Genomic DNA, 20770 nt, shown 5'->3' on the forward strand with positions numbered 1-20770 from the left:
TGTGTGTGTGTGTAGCTCCTGAAACCATCCAACACCACGATCACAGCGTCACATAAGAAAAGGAAGAAAAAAAATGCAAAACCTGTAATGATGATGAATCTTATTTTCCACGTATTTCCCAGACCTCGATTTCTCGACAGGATGTGAACATTTTGCATAGTGCTGAAACATCCTGATACGAGCCCGACAGCAGCTGTCAGCTGGTTCTCATCCCTCTATAACCAGAGCCACTGACAACATTCAGTATCCTTTAAAAGGAAAAGGGGGATGTATATATTCTGAACAGAGCAACTGTTACTTAAACCAGCTTATTTAGACGTGACTCAGGTGATCAATAGTATAATTTATACAGAGTGGACCAAACCCACTGATATACAGATCCCCAAAAAACCCAAGGGAAAGAAAAAATGTAGAAAAAGAACAAACTAAATTAAAATTAATAAATGAATCTTTTATATTTGTCCACATAAATTACCTAATTAAGTATTTATTAATGTAACGAATGAATTACTTTAAATATTATCCACAATATCTTTTGCATTGCAAGCCTGCTCATCATCCTGACCCAAATCACACATCCCGTACTTCATCCTTGAGCGATTGAGTAAAATCTCCAACTCTGTCAGGGGAAAACACTTACTGTTGTTTTATTTTTATGCGCCTGGCCGCTGGCGTTGCCGGGGTGACAGTTGAGGTTGCCTTGTACTTCCTGATCAACCGTCTCCTACTTCCTCCCCCTTCAGCAGCTTTGCTGTAACAGCTGCCTCCCTCCACTGTCACCTCGCCCTGCTACCATTCATCCCCTGCTCCAGCTGACTTTATTCCTCTGCCAACACGAGAGCTTTGTTTGTCTGCGTGTTTGTCGCCAGGATTACGCAAAAACTAGCAGGCTGAATTTCGTGAACCCTGGAGGAGATGTGGAACAACCCTCTTCTACTTCCCTGTGTGAAATAGGGCATCGACCTTGGCAGAGGACGTGCTCTCAAAGCGTCCTCTTAGGTGATTTTCTTAAAAGGATGTAATGATCTATGCAGTAGCATCACTTTTCATATACAATTATCTTTACTGCCGGTTTGAATGGCAAACCAGGGTCAGTCGAGCCAAACACTGCAAAACTTCAGCATGTTCATTGACTGCTTGTTTGTAGTCATTTTTCCTATTTTGTGTCAGTATTTTTGTCTAACGAAAGAATAGTCTCATGTTTTTCGTCTAAGATCGCTCTTTCTTCCCAATCCCTGTTTCCAGAGTGAGTCCTGCTCTAGTTGGAGCACACAAATATCTAATGGAATCCATCTAAGTGACTCATTTGTTAAACATTTCACTGATGTTTCCAGTTTTCCGAGCTTAGACTGCACCTCAAAACGGAAAAAAGAAATAAAAGCGTGTAGAAAGAGAGGTACCAGAGGGAGGGGATCGGTAGCGGAAGTCCTCCTTGGTAAGCAGCAGCAGGGCTTTGCCATTCATCTGGAAAGAACCGCTGGTGATCGGGCGCAGGGCAAACTCCTTCTCAGCCCATCGTAGCCACTGGGCCACGTCGTCCCTGCTCCAAAAGACTGGCTGCAGACCTGGAGGTGGAAAGAAAAAGAAAGGATTAGGTAAAGAAGAAATAAAATGGACGGAAGAAAACAAAGATGAGTTCAGTGAAGAAGCAGCATAAGGATGTGGGTGGTGATGGTGCTGGTGGTGGTGAGGGTGGGGGGAAGAAAGTAGGAAAGGCAGGAAGGAAAGGAGGGGGGAAGGGGAGACAGGGTTAGGGAGGAAAGGAGGAGGGGAAGGAGGGGGATAGGAAGGAAGGAGGCAGAGGCACTAAAAAGGATATTGAGGAAGTGGAGATAAAAGCCAAAAGGAGGGAGTGATTACGGGAACGGCAGTAGAGATAAAGAAAAAAAGATGAAGGAGGAGACCATCAGAAAGGGAGAGGAGGTTAGAATAAAAGATTAGAAGATGATAGGTTAAGGGGGAGAATACAGAATGACTCAGGGATGGGAAAAAAGGTAGGAAGGGAAGAGCAGAAAGACTGTCAGACTTATTTTATTTGATCTGTTCTGATCTGTCCTGCTCTTTGCTCTCCGAACTCCAGACAGGCGCATCAGAGGACAGACAGTTTATTAGTTTGTGTATAAAAGGACAAGGGCACATGGAGGGAAAAGAGCAGGCGAAACAGGAACGGCAGTATCTGTTTTTCTTCCTCCTCGCTTGCAAATGTTTCTTTCACTGCTGGGGGAAGAGGAGGAAAACATCTGCATCTTTACCGATGAAGAAAGATGAGAGAAGACTGCAAAAATGTAAAATATCTGACCGAAAGCTCGGCCTCACTTGAAAGCCGTACAGAGTTATTTGATTTTTAACATCATAGCTGCTGCAGAGGTAGCGCTAACTTTACTGGAGCTAAACATCTGCTGGGAGCTTTTCTTGTGGTTGAAACTTAGCCTTTAGATCGCTAAACAAAGAATCCCGATGAAAATAAAGGTGAGACTATACAGAAAGGATGAATATTTCTGTAGTTTGTGATGTTGTAGGACTTACTTCGCTTACCTAGAATGCAATACAGATGTATGCTTCCAGCTACAAGCAGAAACTACCATTGCTAAATTCAAAGCTAAGGATGATACATTAACTCAAAGCATAGCGATCTTCAAAAAGCTCAAGAAGAGACTGAATTAAAAAGCAAACCGCCTCTTGCTCAAATGTTTTCATTAAGTCTGAATTTTACTGTAAGAATTAAATTATATGGAAATTTGCTTTTTTTAAACCACCTAAGTAAGGATAATACGCTGGCTAGTGAAATGATAAAACAAATATATACTGAAATTGAACTATTTCATGTTATAGGTTACTTAATGCTTTTACAAATGTTTGTCAGTACTGCTAACTTCCACCGCTAAGCCTCATAAATTCTCTCGCTGCCCATTCCTTCCTTGTTTGCTTCAAGGGCATTTGGACCCAGAAATGGCTCATGACATCACCCTTAAGAAGCGGATCAGTTTAACTTAAACGACTACCAACCACTGCAGCTGAAGCATGAGAAACTATTTTAGAAGCTGTTCCTCTAACAGTCTTAGGAAAATCCAGACTCGAGATATTAGAAATATTTCTAGAAAATACACCGATTGACCAAATTCCCATAAATATAATCTACATAGGCAAACAACACACAGGTTTTGTAGCTTATGCCAATACGCTTTGCTGTGTTATTGAGATTCGATCAAGTGTTATCACAGTAAATTAACACCAGTTTCTGAGTACTGAGGCTGATTTAGCCTCTGTGATTATTTTTAAGACACATAACAGGACGCACACAAACTGACCCATATTTATTTCAGTGGACACAGATCCTGCCACCTCATATCATTTTCTACTGTTGGTGTAACCCAATGAGTTACTGTATGACTCAGGCTCGCCTCTTCTCTTTCACAAGGATAGAAACACACAAACACAGACTTTCAACACTGTCCGATCAGAACATCCACGACACCCACACAGAGCAGAACTACTCATTTCTTACATCACACTTATCACCCAGCCTCAAACACTTCCTCTGGGAGTTGGACAGCTGTTATCTTGGGCCGCCAATGTCATTGTCACACAAGTAATAGGAACCTAGTGCTCACTTTCAGCCAGCCACCCCCACCCCACTTTAGCTCCCCCCCCGCCTGTCAAACAAAGGAAGTTTTCACAGAGAGCAATCAATATAAAATGAAACCCTGTCTAGATTGTCAGCTTCCTATTTCTTGCCTTCCCTTCTAGACCTCTGTATTCAGATAAGGCCCGGGAAGCCCTAGGTTATCTGAAGCACTGCACACAGCCTGTCAAGCTCTGACCCTCAGCTTGTCAACGGGCATCCCACGAAAGTGTCAGGGAATGTGATACAGGTGTTTCACCAACACAGGAGCTAGTGGTGGGCAGATAAGAAACTGTATTTCTTATGCTTGCTTACTTGGTCTCTGCGTTTTTCATAGGAGCTGCTTCTTGGCTCACAGCAGAAATCTTAGCGAGGCTACATTTCCTGTTGCCTGAAGTATGTGTGACAATGAATATGTCACTTTCGTCCTTTGAAGCTGATGTAAAATGCTATCATATCTTCCCACTGTAAATTATTGTTAGTAATGGATAACATAGCAGAGATGGAGCTAGAATCCACTAAAATACTATGTCATGGACTTCGTATCAATAATGAAGCAGACTGCCATCCGCATTGCATACACCAGCTGTAAGTTTGTCCCTCGTGGCTGGCTTGTGAGAGGAGTGAAGCTGAGGCGGGCAGCAGTGCAGCCAAGGTCACGAGGTCATGGCTGTGGTATGCTCTCTCCAGGGCCGGAGAGAGGTGCTGCTCTGCCAAAACCCCTCCGAGATCCGGTCTGCCGGCCTCAGCCATCTGCACAGAGCCCAAAGGAGGAAGCAGCAAAGGGAGCAGAAGGGAGGAGAAGACGGAAGAAGGGGGCCCAAATACACGCATCCCACAACGCACTTTGCCAGGAAGCAATCCAGCGTGGGCTCTGTTTCAGCACAGGAAACTTCCTGCGGTAAGGTTAGAGAGCAATGCCGGGAGGCTTATTAACAGACAGCAGCAGCATGGAGAAAAAAAAGGGAGAGTGGAAACAGAAAGCAAAGAGCAGAGAGAACAGCAGTGGATTGTGTGTGAAAAGGTGACGAGGAAAAAAAAAAAACATAAGGCAGATAAAACTACAAAAACAAGAGGACTAAACAAAGACATAAGAGAAGAAGGCCAAGCAAACAGGAAACAGATACGATGCAGTTAATGAGAAGGAGCTCCCAGAGCCGGACATCATAGTCAGTCCTAAAGTCATATGCATGCTCTGCGTTGCTCTGTACTGATCTCTGAGGATGTACGGTCATGGTGAGACTAAAAAGGTCCTTACAACAAGTCGGTGACAAGCTTTAAACTGTGTGCATTTTACAGCAGGATGGAGCACCATGTTACAAAGCAAAAGCAATCAGCAAGTAGCTCAGAGATGATCCAACTAACATTTGGGTACACGGCCAGGAAGCTCCCCGAGATCCAAATTGGACTAACGATCTATAACCAATCCCTAAAGAGCAAAGGATGAGCAGAAGCCTACAAACTGATCAGCTTACAACACAAAAAAAGCAAAAATCCAGAATGCCACAGAGTTTGAGAAGCTATGAAGGAGTCTCCACACCATATATACTGGATACATAGGTTTATTTGCCAATAAAGGTCTTTGACACCAATCAACCTATATCATAAAAATGTATAAGAAATAATACAAACTAAAGCAGCAAAGTGTATGAAACACCAAATATGTGCCACCAAAATGAAGTAAATCAAACAAGCTACAGCCAGTCTGTGTCAAACAGCATTCCCTCACTGCAACATACATCTAAAGCTGCAACGCCATCTCTTCAGCAAGCTGACTGTGAAAGGTTCTCCACCCTTTGGGGATGAAGCCAAAGCCTAGATGTCAAGTACTACTGGTTCCACATTTACATATTATTTCTGAGGTCATCACTTCCTATTTAGATGCCCATTAGGTTTTATGGGGGATATTATCCATGTCATAGAGTCAGGATTTCATTCAACACAAGTTATTTGATTCTGATGGATTACACAAATGGGACCAGGTAACTAATGAAAGCTGTTGTTAATTCACAGTAAGACTTATGTATATCAAAGAGAAGGCAAGAAGTATCATAGCAGTATTAAACAGAGCAGTACAGGCTGAGCCAAAATGACTTTATAAGAAAATTGGGACATGAATGAAAGGTGGTCCTGCCAAATTAATGCTCACATAACCAAAGCAGGGATTTTATATGAGCCAAACAATTCATTAATCGAGTCTTACTGGAGATGTTTTTAACTGTACCAGTTTCTGGTTTAGTTTTCCAAAGCTTCTCCGAGCTGCAGATCATTCACAGTCATCATTGTCTCTCATGTTTCTGTCTTCTATGCTTATTGAATTGACAAAAGAACACTTTGATGTTTTTTCAACATGGATAATTTCTGAGTCACATTCAAGTTTCATTTTCAGGATCTTGTTGTGCATCTCATATCCGTGTAATGTAGACAGGAACTGATTCTAAACAGGACAGGAAACGCTAAGACACAAACATCCTTCGCTTACTTAGAGGTGGAAAGGAAAATGGATGGCAATGGAGAGAGCTGCTTTGAACCTGAAATTCTGTTCCTTCGATACTTTCACGCGCTATCTGGAGACGATAAATTTGTCCTTTTTGGTTGTTTTCTGTCAGAGAATCTTTAACAGATTTGTTGCGGGAAGAAAATCAATTCCAGCCCCCCTTGTCGCTGGCCTGCCTTTGCCGACTGCATCTCAGGTTAACAGTCTTCATGAGAGCGTATGCTTGCGTTTACACTGAGTAAAACCCTCAAGCACGACAGCAGCAGGATCTCAAACCCTCGACTAAACCGTGGGCTCCTAATCCTCTCTGATGACACATAATTTTTACTCAGTGGTTTCTCAGGCCCCCGCTAATGTTCACTACGCACACATACACACACGGAGCTCACAAGTTGCCAAGGCAACTCACGAGCGCTTGGGATGAATGAAGGGAAGAGGAGGATGAGATCACTGGTATCTTGTTTCGTTGTTGCGGTACAGAAGCCCTCAGCTTCCCCTCTCAGCCAGACGAGTTAATGAGGTCCGTCCTGCTGCGAAGCTAAAAGGTCCCGTCCAGAATCACAGATCAGCTGTGTGCGTCTCACCATCGCTCACATTTCTGCCTCTCCTGCTTATGGATTTCTCACCTGGCTAAAAACTTTGACAACAGTCTCTTTTTTTCTTCTTGACTAGCTAAAAAGAAAAAGCTTCAGATTGTTACCCCTGTCCCACAGCTGTGCCACTTAAGCTGTCTTTTAAAGGATTATCATTTTGTCATTAATGGCTGTTGTTTTGTTAGCAAGCTTTCTCAAGCACCATGACTTCAACATAACTACTATTTACTTATAGTGTAAAACCTCTGAATAGTAGCGTACCACTATTAACTTTCTGCGACTGACTGTAAATACAACCGTGCTGTTGCCCGGAGTTAAGGGTGTTGCCACTGTGAAGAGTTCTACTTAAAATTTGAATTTAACTTTGTCAAACTTAATGCTACAGCTTTATAGTACTGGCCCAAAGCCTACTGAGGAGAAGTACTGTGTTAGAGCACCAGATCAGCGAGAGCTAGCTTTACTTTGTTTCAATCTACCACTGCAAGAGAAATTAATGAGCTTATTGCAATTTTTTTTGTAACATTGTAAAACATTACAATGTTACAACTTACGCCAAATAGGACACAAATTCCAATACCATTCACACACAAACATGCTGTAGTTAAATTCATGGCATGACTGTATAGAACAGAACAACAACACATTTAGGAAAATCCATTGCATAAGTTTAGCATTTTCAAGCACTTTCTGTTATTATATTTGGACAATTAAATTCAATTTGGAGCATTATTGTGTTACATTTTGTGTTCCCCGTTTCTAGTTTGGTTGCTAGATACAAGTCTCTGTATGAGAATGCCAGAATCAGTTTCACTTAAAATTTCGATTAGAGGAAAAATAAAAGAGAATAGAAAAGAAAAAAAAAAAAACTGTTGCTATTTATTGATCCAAGGTTTTCTAAAAAGTTTTATGCATTCATTCCAAACAATTAACAAACAGCTGCTGACTGAATGTGTTTAGTCATGTTCGAGCGTCATCACATTTTGGAGGGACCTGTTTCCTTTCTCTTCATTTGTAAAACTGGAACCAAATTGCTTACATGCTATATTTTGAGTCATAGTAGGATCTGAAAGTCAGGTCAGATATTATTTTCTGTCAGAAACTCCAGACTTTCAACAGTCTAGATATATACAAAAATACACAACTGATACACACACTTCTCAGACTGAGAATTTCAGCTTGGCCTGACCTGGATGAACTATAACTAAATAAACAACAAAAGAACGTACAACCGCATCAGTAAGGCTGGGACTTTGCTCTTAAACTCAGAGCTCCTTAGTCACTCAGTTCTTCAGTAAATGTTTGTCTTTTCTCTCAAAGCAGAAGTAGGCGGATATTGGTTTTGCTATCTCAATGGAGGAAAGGTTTTCTTTCTCCAGACAGTGGAGGAGGAGGAAGGAGGAAGGAGGAGGCGGGTTAGTTGTGACCTCCTGACACCCTGACTCAGGGACATGTGGATAGAAGTGACACGTTTTCTCAGTTACTCCTCTCTCTCTCACACACACACACACACACACACACACTGCATCACCCTCTCACTTTCTGCACCGTACATCAATTCCCTGTCAGGTGGGTGCGGCAGGGAAAAATCCACCTCCAAACAAACACACACACACACACACTTTTACTTTTCAGCCAGGAGAACCAACCCCCACCACCTCTCATATTCATCCTCTGCTTCCTCCTCCGGCATGCACAAGCCTGTCCCCGTCCAGCAAAACTGGACTCCATCCAGTCAAAACAAACATAAAACAGATCATCAATCACACTTAAACTTTTTATGGCCAGGAAGTAGCACGGCCTGTTTTTGATAGTTTGTTGTTAAGCACAGGAGCAAGCCGGCTCTTGTAGGCTAGTTCCTGAATTCAGCGTCAACTGCCACTCTTCCTTTTGTTCAGAAGCCAATTTTTTCCCTCCCCTCTCCCTTCTTTTCTTTTCTTTTTTTTTTTTGAAAATGCAGGAGCTTCAAAGACGTTTGTTAACTAAATCAAAAGGCTCATGCTTGTCTGAAACACATACACACCCTGTAAGCACACTACTCCTGTTCTTCTTTGCATGTGGAGAATGGGAGGGCAGGATTTATCCGTGTCATCATATCTAATGCAAAGTGCATACCTTCTTCTTTTAAAATGAGACAGTGTCTATTTGCGAAACCTCAGAGTCGTTTGCATCAAGCCTGTCGCTCCTGAAAGCAGTTTCAGTAATGACAGAGGGTTAAAGCTCAAACTACACAGGGCCAGTCACAGATTACATTTTGTGTGACCGTTAATGTTGACTGATTTAATCTGGAGCAATTTGTCTTTTTCCACACTGCAAAGCTTAATGAGTTTTAGTGACAGTTGAAGTCTGTCGAATCATTAGGGTTTATTGCTGCTTCCATCCTCCGCTGTGGGTTTTTTTTTTTGTAAGTACTGGTAAAACACAAAAAGCAGGAAACCTGTGCCAACACTACACAAAGGTGGGGGAAAGCGTTTATTGTCCTCAAGCAAGGTGCATATATGTCCACGCGGGTGTTCCCTGGTAGGTGTGTGCATGCTTTTCTTCTTTGTGACAAACATAACCGAGCAACGGCTGCCTTTCCAAGTAGGCTCTCATTCCACTGATGAACTCACTGCATAGTCTTAGAGACTCACCAACAGTAGTCCTTGCTACCTAGGTGAGTTTCTAGGAGCCTGGTTATGTTTATAGGGGCCAACTCACTACATGAGGGGCCATTATAAGACTCAATACTGTAGCCTTGGAGTCTGCTCAACCCCAGGGACAAGGTCCTCTCTGAAGTGGTAAGAGCTAGAAAAGAAGGCCAATGGAAGTTTTTTGGAGACAGCTCACCTCTTAGCCTTTTTGCTGAGACATGAAATGTCAACTCCAAAAAAAGTGTATTAAGACTACCATGATAACTGAGAACCTATACAGACATATGCCCTCTCTGAACAAGCATGTGAATCAGGGATCGCAAACCTGCGTCTCTTTTGCACAACTTTGCTGCATCTCCGCTGGATCCCTGCGGCTTCGACCAAACAGCAACGAGATGACGGAGTTATTTTCAATAAAAGTTGCAAGAAGTCTTTGCAGACCCATCATGTGTAGGTGTATAATCACGCCTCAAAATCACATTTTGAGCCAAGAAAACCCTGGAATTGTTCCAGGAATTGTTTGGTTTATTTTTTTTAATCGACAGTTTCCATTACTTTTGTTCCAAAATTTAATAATTCCAAAGTTTAAGTACAAAATTCTTATAAACACCTTGCCCCAGTCTAGTCACATGTGGTAAAAGATTTTAACTATTTTCACCTATTAGTAATACTTAAATGCTAATAATACAAGGGTCGAATACATTTTGGGTCAAAAATGACTCCAAAATTGTTCTTCTGACAGTAAGAAACCTGCTCCTTGAACTTAATGGTATCAAAAACCAGCATTGCTCAGCAAGCCAGCTGTTAGGGAAGAGCTGACGGGATGAAATGCCACTAAGGTGCAGTATAATAAAATTGGGATCCAGGTGAATAAAGGAAATAAGCTAAACTAGTCTGTATTCGAAAAAATTCTTCTTCTTTTTTAAAATATCAACTCTGCAAAGTTTCCTTTTAAAAATCATAAGTCATCAAGGTCAATAGGTCATGGCCATGCTCAACATTTCAAAAGAGCCCAATCACGTCCTGTTTGGCAGGAAGTATCTCCCAAACACAGCGTTAATAAAAGCACATGGAAGGAATTTCATTAACTGGACATTTATCCAGAGGAAATGCATTCGAGTCACGTGGGCTATTTGCAGCTGAGATTAACACACAATCGGTGTGTAAAACGTGTGTGTTCGTGATGTTTCGAGTAAAGAAAGCCCACCACCACCATCGCCTTGTTAGAAACGCCATGTGGAGTGTGTCGCAGACAGGAAGAGCAGGGGGCTGCGCTCAGCTCACTCGCTGGCATGTGAAAACAGTTTCCCTTTCAGAAAAGAAAAGAGAGGAGTTAAAACACGCACATAGACACACACACACACACACACACACACACACACACCATCAACAACAACATTTATTCAGGAAGCGCCGTCTGCCCACTCAGGAAATTCCTGAGGACAAGAGCTGCTTCCAGGGGCAGGAAATTTCCCCTCAGAAAGACCAAACACACATGCACGCACACGCAGACACACACACACACACTTTGTGACACCAATTTCCCCACAGCAGTAAAATGGGTAATATACCACAAAGTGAGAGAGAGACCAAAGGAAGCTTGTGGGGGATTGCAGTCATGCATGGTAACACACACAAACACATACACTTAGTCATACACACACGTCCCCCCTCACACACACACACACACACACACACACACACACACAGTATACACCTACACTACCTCTGGCAAGCTTTGCACAAAGACACAAGATTCACTCACACTCATCCACCCACTCTTCAAGCACGCATAGTGCAAACCCAGCTGTGAGCACGAACACACACACACACACACACACACACACACACACACACACACACACACCAAGGAAACCAGCCAGTCTTGTTTCCATGGACATAGAGGGTTTTTTTAATCATCGGGGAAGATATTTCTACTGTCGCAGCCAGAGTTCTTTTGTATTTAGTGTTTGTTGTAAAAAATAAAATAAATAAATAAAAATAATCGGCGTGTGTCACAGACCTTTAAATAATTCACTGTTATCTCAGTGACTAGACCTTCATTTGCGTCATTCTCAGAGTATGTAGGCGCCATGTTGGCCAATACTGCCTGGGTTGCGATTGAATTAAAAACCAAACAAATTTAGTTCATCAGTTAGCATCTGCATGGATTCATTATGTGTGTGTGTGTGTGTGTGTGTGTGTGTGTGTGTGTGTGTGTGTGTGTGTGCTCTTTTACAACTTGTCTTGCCTTTCACACAAACTAAAGAAAACAAAAGGACATGGATGGTTGACGGCACTCCTCCGCTAGCTGTTTAAAGCTGCACATTTGTCTACTGACAGACTAATACTGCTGCATTATTCCTTTAATGGCTTGTTTTAAAGCCAAAAAAGAATCGAGTCAATTTATGTCTTCTCAAAGCAAAGTCCAAGCATTTAATTGACACATGCTCCAACAAAGCATGTCTCTTTCAACCATTTACTGAAAAACTGTAGCAGGGTTTCAACCAACGCAAACGTGTTTCCGTGCAGTACTGAGCGTTGTTCAGTGATGTTATGCACTGGTCAAATGCTGATTGGACGACAATTTGGAATAGACATAGGGAGCAACGGCAAAGATCACCAGGAATGGAAGAATTATGAAAAATACATCAAAGACCAGGAAGTACAACTCAAAAAGCATAGAACTTTATGTTCGTATGTTATAACTTCACTGTTAATTATTCAAGCTTTAGCTGGGCTTTTGATAAACAAATTCACCCAGTTTTTTCCATAAAAGCAAAGACTAGAGATAAGATTTGAAATGTACACAATATAACTTTTTTCCTTATAACTAATGCCACTATATAGGATATGCGATATGGGTAAAAGTATTGGGTCACACCTCATAATCTTTAAAATCCAGATGTTTTAGTCCCTTGTCCACAGGTGTACAAAATCAAGCACCTAGCGAATCAATCTGCCTTTACTAATATTAGTGAAAGGGTGCGTCATGAATTTCAGCATGGCATTGTAATAAGATACCCCGCTGTAACAAGTCAGTTCATGAAACTTCTCCCCTCCTAGATATTCCAGGAGCAGGTGAAAGTGGTACTGCAGCGTTATAGTGGATTTAGCAACCACAGCAATAAGGTACCAGACCAAAGTTATACACCTGGGTCACTGGATACTGAAGCCCATGGTGCATAAAAGTTGTCAAATCTTTGCTAATTAAATAACTACAGAGCTCCAAACTTCCTCTGAAATGAACATCAGCACAAACAATGTGCACTGGGAGCTTCATGGCATGGGTTTCAAAATCTAAGCAGCTCCTGTAGGCGTAATGTGTTGTTGTATGTAAAGTCTTCAAAAATAAAATAAAAAACTCACAAACACCACAAAAGGAATATTGTAACGGTTTTATGGTTTGAGAATCACACACTTTGTACTGGTATAATTCTCATGTCCGTGTGGCATTTTCAAAGCTAAAGGTAGAAGATTATCTTAACATAGCATAAAAACTCGAAATATGGGGGAAACAGCTAGCTTAATTTTGTCCGTGGCAACAAAAACACCTACCAGCTCAGTCACATCCTTGTTCGCAAAAACACAGGTTGGAGTTTTATTGGCAGCTAGGTGGGTATAATAACTTCCAGAAATCATGTTGCCAACAAGTGGTTACCAGGCAACCTTTGCATAAATCAGGAAGCTACTACCACAAACAAGATGGAGCGTGTTGATTAGCGAGGTTTAGAGTTGCTGATAGATTTTGTTAACTTTGAGATCTAAACAAACTACTTTTCCTGTGTTTACAGCGTTAAGTTAAGCTAATTAGCTCCTAGCTAAAGTTGTATATTGAAAAGATGGAGATGAGAGGTCTGATTTTCCCATCTAATTATCAGCAAGAAAACCAATGAAAAGCACCTTTAAGCTTGGTCAAAGACTATGTGTGTGTATCACTAAGGCTCTGTTGTCTCAATGGCAGTTATTCTAAAGGTCACTTGAGACTGGCTTCAAATAAGAGTCAGTGTTTGTACAGCACCAATTGAAATACACAAAATTAAGAGAGTAAATAATTCAATAATAATAATGTCTATGGCTTAATATAAAAAATTTAGGGGTTTTTTTTGTCTCCATGAGTAATCTTCTTTCACTTCTTTTAAATGAAATATATGATATCACACAGCTTGCTGTGCAATACCAGCAGCCGGTCCAAAAACTTTGTGTTTTAGTTTTAATGAGTGGATTTATTTATTGGAGTGACTTTTAGCATTAATTAGCCTATGACTTGCTAATTAAGCTTACTAGCATTAGATAATAGCAGTACTGCAGGCTTTTATCTATATATGGTCACTCAAGGGTGCAAAAAAGACTATTTAAGTTTCAAAGTAGTGGTTCAAATAACAAGGAATGACATCATGATAGCCACATCTATCTTTTATATACAAGCTATGATTAGGTCAAACCTGCCAACTGAAGGAAGCTTCAAAGTGTTTTGACTTTAAATATTTTCAAATATTTTATTTTCATAGTTTTTATTTTCTACATTTAAATTCTGCTTATTCACATATTTTATCACATCAAACCTGTTAGCATTTCAAAACTAAACCTGACTGCTTTGTATGATGTCACAAAACATGTCATTAAACATGTTGTGCAGACTTTAAAATCCAAACATGAGTGCATCTTCAGTAAATATTAATTGCTTTTTTTTTTTAAATCCCTTTATTTAGTTCGTTTTACTCCAGATGTGTGTTGTGTTTTTACATAAATTTCTTTTTATATTATGCCAGCATATAGTTACAACTTGACGTTTTTTGGCCCAAAAATGTCTTCATAATGAATAAAATTCATTCACTGACATAGACGATGTTTTAACATACTGCATTTGGTAACGATTTAAACACACTGTGTTAGAGTTTACAGTGTACTGCAGTGATGTCTGACAGAAAGGGTTAAAAATTGAGCCTAGTAGCATTCTTTAGTGTGAGGAGCAGTCTGCAACTCTCCCCGATCTAATCCACTTCCTCCCCAGGAAATGGAGAAGGCGGATTTCTGCCCACACTGCAATTTCCTCCCTCATTCTTTTTCTTTCTGTCTTTTTTTCCCCTCTCCTCCTCCGCTCTCTCCTCCTCCTCCTCCTTCTTCTTCTCGCTCTTCCTTCCCTCTTCACCCCTCCTCCCCCCACCGTCAGAATAAATCTCCCTCTGAGTGCGGGGGTTAATGGATGACTTGTTTTCCAGCACGTGTGTTTATATAGCAAGGAAGAGAAAGGACGAGCAGAGGTGTTTTAGACCTTGTGAGCCGTGACAAAGACGTGTGGCTGGCTGTCTGAGAGAGGAGAGTGGATCCCCTTTAGCAGCAGACATAAACTAAACACTGCAGAAGAAAAAAATGAAAGACGACCTGCAGATGTCTGAGTCTGCGTGAGCAACTGTGCTTGACATCTGATTAAAACAGAGTTCGACTTCCACATGTCTGCGGATGTGAAGTGACCCATCAGTTTACTCGACAGGAAACCCAATGCGGACCTGTTGAGCGTTCTTCCTTTTTCTGCAACAATACAAAAGAGGAAGTGGGCTGAGGGAATTTCCTGTGCATCTCATCCAGCTTCAGCCTGACACCCAGCCTAACGCCCCGCCAAGAGTCCTGAACTTCACACCGGCTAGAGAAAAACTAACTGGTTAAATATTGACATGTGCACCAATGAAGCAATTCAGGGTTAGTCTTTGAACTGTTAGCCTATCTCTTGGCACAGCTCCAACCCCGCCCCCTCTATGATTGGGTAAGCAATGAATGAGCAGATGCAACCAAACTCTAGTCCAGTAAAACTGTGAATGTCACCCAGTTGCTTCACCAAGTTGTTCCCAAATATATTTCATCAGACTTTCTCCTTTGCTGGTTCAACTAAAGCCGGCTAGTCACTTTCACCTTGCCCTTCACGTCACGGCTCTGGAAAGACTAGGCTGCGTCAATGCTGACCATGAAAGGTAGATGGAAGCTCTTCAACTGGTTTCAACTGATACGAACAGAGAAGGAAAGACACCCAAATGATTTTTTAAAAATTAATGCTTCCACAAAAAAGCCGCCTGACTCATATCTCACAAATATGTTCACATTCAGTCTACTTTACATTTAAAGCATCACAATAAATGCAAAGTCTTACAATCAGAAAAAAACTGAAGAGAAAAACTTTTTTTCAAATAACAGAATCCTGCTTTTCCTGTTTTGAATTGTGACTGAGTCATCCACGATACTGCACGACATGTCCATGTCAAAATGTTCTGATATCCGTTTTCTATTTGTGTCAAAATAACCTTTCCTCACCATTCAGTGATACAGTGATAAATGCTGATAAAGGGTGTCCAGAGACCACGAGAGCCATCTGCAGTGGCTGTCAGCATGTTAGTACTGTGGCTCAAACCGGACCCACCGTCACCTCAGAAACACACCTTTAGAGTTTCAGGACTGTATCCTGCATACTCGCAGTCTGGAAGCTTAATTGCTACAACCGAATGATGTAGTCCAAGTTATTCTTTTTAGATTAGTTCCCAGTCTGCTCTGAAGGACACGTGTTTAACAGTGACCCCGGGCTACAGCCAGTGTTTCAGGGCTTACTGTTTAACTCATATTCAGACTAAGACTTACAATTTTGTGACAAGAAACTGTTTATATTCTACGATGAGATAAATGATGATCAGATTAAAGAAACTGTTTTTTTAGATTAGCATTTCTGCCTTTGCAGCCAAAGCACACTCTGATACGGCTGATCAATACTGCTGGATACAAACAGAAGCAGAAACAGAATGTTCTGGTACCAAAAACCTTCTATGCTGCCTATTTTGATTAGCAATAATCAAAATTATAAGAAATGCAAGTTTGCCAACATTACACACAACAAGTTTCAGGGTATAGAAACATAACATAACCATAGAGCTAGCAAAGTTAAGTTACAGAAGTTTTCTTTCAACAACCTCATTTTAAGTTATTGAATGACACCTTTTGCACACGTGCTCATACACTGCGGGAGAACTAGCATCGGCCAAATCAATAATGATAACATCATTATTAATAACTGAACATTGTGTATCTTGTACAACTCAGAGATCGGCTAAGTATTGGCATAAATGCAACAAAGCTAACTTGAACGTGAAAGACTAGCTGGCTAACTGCCCCCTGTGATATAATGTTAGCTAGTGTTACTTATCTTACTTGCTAACACAGGAAAACTTCCTGATATCCAGCATACCATCTATAAAGCTAGCTAACCAAAGGTTTGTAATCCCTTTATAGAGATGTCTTGTATGTCTAATCTCCTCATTTTAAAGTAGTAGATTGGCCACCTGTAAGCATGCACAGTTTTTTAAGATAATTAAATAACTAAATGTTTTCATATTAGTAAACACTTTATCCTTAAGCCACTTGGTGACCAAGGACTTATTTGGATGTTGCGTTTAAAGATGTTTAAGAAATCATCTAATTGAATGATCGGGGAACATGTAAAGTAAGGATCTTGTGTATTGAACAGACTTAATTTAAACATGGTTCCTTGTATTGTATGTTCTCTGGTCCATATTGTCTGTAGCTGTTATTGCAGTGCAGAAGGTCAGTCAGCTGTGCTCCAGTGGAAGCATGTGTTATTAAAAGCCTGACCCCAGATCTGCTTCAACGCCTCCCAGCTAAGAGACACAGCATGACCAGCTCAGCACTCATGCAGTGATAATAGCGAGTGTGCTGCCCTGACTGGATGTGATGAGTTTTAACTATTTTTATTTATTCATGTCCTCACTTTGATAGTCCATTACTTCTGCTTGCTGACCTAAACTCTCCGATGCCATCACCTCCAGAAGTTAAAACTGTGTCAGCAGGAGAGAGAGAGAGAAAAAAGCTCACCTTGACAAGGGATTTTTGAACAAATTATGAGGACAACTTCAGATCTGGTTTCCCAGATCATCACTTAGGACCAAGCGGAAACATTTCCAGAGCAAGATACCAAAAACACTGACAAAAATCAATCTGTCCTGTTCAAATGACCGGCTGATCGATGCATGTGGGAGTGACTGGTCATCCTTTTGTGTGTGTGTGTGTGTGTGTGTGTGTGTGTGTGTGTGTGTGTGTGTAAGCAAGAGAGTGTGACTCACGCAGGTGCGCAGGCAGCCTGGCAGGCTCGTCCTCCATTCGGCTGGCTGGCCTCGCGGCGGGAGCATGGACGGGGGAGGAAGTAGAGTTTGGCAGCGGGTTCGCGGAAGGACTGAAAGAGCTCCTCTCCTGCTATGAATAGACACAGAGACACAAAGCATGGCTCACAAAGCTCTGCGATGCACCGGCCCTGAACCCAAACAGCACCACGCCGACTCGCCTCACCTCGCCGTGCACCCACACTAACGGCTAGCCTCGGTACACAGAGGAGACTGTGCGCCTGATAAACTGATGCTCTGGCCAGTTGAGCTGTGAAGTCACTTTCTGGACATCCAAATACCCAGAATGCCATGCATGCTTTAGGACATGTGTTGCACTGGACTGAGTTATGGTCCTAAACTAAGCAATACACTGACGGACAAGATGTTGACCACAGACTCTCCTGCTCTTGGTTGTCAACGACCACAGTGGATTTACATCAGAAATCATGTTTTCTGTTTAAAGACAAACTGACTAATCTATGTGGTTTTTCATGGATTAAAGATTCAGAAACAGTTAAAAATGGCACATATTTGAACAATGACAGCTTTTTGGATTTTAAAAGCATCATCTTGAAATTGTCCAGTATAAACAGCATTTCTGGTTTTCATTTTTACTTCATGAGTCAAAATGCGAGCATTACTTTCATTGCTGGACTAATCTAGAAAAGAATGAATCATATCAACACGGTAGAGCAATAAAGTTATGTTGAAATGCATGACTTTAACATCATGCATTTGGAGTTTTCGCTGTTTGCAAGGAAACAATCCTTTTCAGTGATTTCTGGGAATTTAGACACTCTACACATAAATATCTTTAGATAATAATCAGGACATAATTAACACAATTGTTAGTCAGCGTCCTTGTATGGACGTGCAAGCAAATTCTGTGTATTTGCTTTGTTTTCTTTCAGATGGTTCACTGTGGTTTGCAAAAGCTTTAAAATGACATAATAACAAAATGATGTCTTATTTCCTTTCAACACAAAAATCCTTTTCATGGTTAGTCAGTACATAGGTGAGACTTTCAAAGATCTGAATAACATGAACTATCGCCTAAGAATTTCTCAGTCAATAGTCAGGCAACAATGGGAGTTTTTCACTGGTTTCTGCTGCTTGAATGTAAAGATTTTGTGCATTTTTATGAGAAATCTACAAGGTTTGAACTCTGTAAATCACACTGCTTTGATTGTATTAATACCACTGTGCAACATTAAACGGTTAAAGCAGCTGTATTCTCCACGATGCTCTGACGTTTTAAGACACTCAGCCCTGCTACTGTTTATGGCGTGCATCGAACGCAGGCTAAAAGTATGAGGTTTTCCAGTTAACTGTAATTTTCTGTTGACTGGTTTCCTTTCCTGCAAAGCATGATTCCACCTTGGTTTCTTGAGGAAATGAAGCTCAGGGGTTTTTTTTTTAGTTAGTTTTGTTTTTGTTTTTGTTTTTCTTGCCGTTTCACCTTCCAACCTGTTGTCACCACCCAGCTACTTCGAGACCTGCACAACAACTACATGTACCAGGAATTTCCTGTGGAACCCCAGCAATAATCTTCCAGTCTTCTATTTCCTCGTCTCAGAGGCAGAAGGCCTTTCTCTTGACATTCAGCTGTCTAAAAATTCAGCTGCCTGCGTCTTCACACAGCTTTGCCTGGGTCTGTGAAAACGCGACCTCTGGGACCAACGGAAAGTGATTTGCGACAGAGCCGAAGGTGAGGGGGAGTCGTCCTCTCTCGCTCTGACGGTAAAAGTTCTCAGAGGGAAGTTCTGATCATTCCTCAGCAATCGTGCCCTGACATCAGACTCAGTAATGAGCAGACATCCCTCACAAACAAAACATTGTTTTTCGTTTTCAGTTACTGGACAGTGCGCATTGCTTTGAGCTATTTCAGTCTGACCTTGGCACCTCAAATAATATTTCTATTATTACATGTCCCAGTTACAGTGATAGACTTGGATTTTTGACTAATGTCCAAAAATAAAAGCACAAAGCCAGTTTTAGTGTGACAAAAACAATAATCGGATCAAAAAATTGTTGCAGGTTAATCAGCTATTTTTAGCATTCAGTCTCTGCTGATCAATATTGTCTCCTTGTCTTCATGCTGCAACCGTGTATCATCTTCATTAATGATTAATCGATGGATCACACAGATCACAACATGCTCTTGGAAAGCACAAAGTGGGTTTAAGCTGTTTACACCTAGTATGACCACCGGCTACAAAAGCCAAAATATTAGAGACGCACTGATATATCAGCTGATATTGGCCGCATTCACCAAAACTGATGGCAGTCAATGATATTTACTTTTATTATCAGTTTTACATTATTATGCTGTCGTCAGACATTTAGCCAAAGTCTTTATAGTTCCCTTATTTCTTTTGAATCAATAGCGATATTTGGCGATTTAAAGATTTTTAAAAATGCAGTGTGCCCTCTAGAGGTCACACTACGAAATGTCAACACTCACGACACGTTTCTCATCTTTAAGCTGTGGGTATTCAAAGTGCAGAATGAATATAAGCTCAACTTTTAGGCGACCAGTAAAAGTAACCATCAGTGAGAACACAGAATACCACGAGTGACTTATAACCTGGTAGTGAATGCATTAAACGCTTACCTAGAAAACTGGAGCCTGGAATGTCCACAAGTAACCAAACGCCAGCTTTAAAGCTATGCGCAATAAGCAAATCACTTCCAGTGCGGACACAGCTTCAATTTTTCTTTTAAATCAGCTGCTTTTAATGCGAATTCCAATAGACCAGCAAATGGCTAACTTAGCCCAGTATAGGCCAACAGATAATTCGGTTGGTATCTAATTTTTTCAGACAATAATTTTATTCCTTTAATTTTATATCCTTTTAAAAAGGATAAATAAAAACAACACAAAACACACAAACAAAAACAGAGTAAACACTGGCCTAGCATCAGTATCGGTTTGTTGTTTGCAGTTAGCTAGCTGTGTGCTTGTCGATAAAATAACTGTTCCAAATTTGTGCGAAGGCCTTTAAGACATAAGTCGCTTTTTATAAATATGTCTCTTCTTATCCCAGGGAATAAAAAACACTTTTTCAATAAATATATAAAATATCGGTATTGGTATCTGTATCTATCTAAAATGTCACAACTGGTGCACTTTATTAAATGCCTGCATTTGCCTGCAAACAGTTGCTATCAGAAAAAACATTTATTTGCATTGAATCATGTTGCATAATGATGCATGCACCTCTAATGCAGCCTTTGCCTTTTTTATGTATCTGTTTTTGATTAATTCC

At 40.9% G+C, this 20770-nt stretch overlaps 1 protein-coding gene across 3 annotated transcripts in view; it reads right to left on the reverse strand.

Moving 5' to 3' along the window:
• The window catches only part of etv6 (ETS variant transcription factor 6), a 33399-nt gene that overhangs the window by 7456 nt on the left and 5173 nt on the right, over positions 1 to 20770 (reverse strand). For 2 of the 3 annotated variants that reach the window (XM_085252917.1, XM_085252915.1), the window contains exons 2-3: positions 17463 to 17592; positions 1401 to 1565 (exon numbers count right to left, since the gene is read on the reverse strand). In XM_085252917.1, coding sequence (XP_085109043.1) covers positions 1401 to 1565; positions 17463 to 17499 — 202 coding nt within the window. In that variant the 5' untranslated portion in view covers positions 17500 to 17592. The remainder of the gene's footprint in view (positions 1 to 1400; positions 1566 to 17462; positions 17593 to 20770) is intronic. The other variant, XM_085252916.1, reaches the window with a different exon arrangement.

This window comes from Mchenga conophoros, linkage group LG17 (assembly GCF_057382185.1).
Source record: "Mchenga conophoros isolate Kocher_MC1m ecotype Shallow Benthic linkage group LG17, M_conophoros_male_GT1.1, whole genome shotgun sequence".
Taxonomy (NCBI): domain Eukaryota; kingdom Metazoa; phylum Chordata; class Actinopteri; order Cichliformes; family Cichlidae; genus Mchenga; species Mchenga conophoros.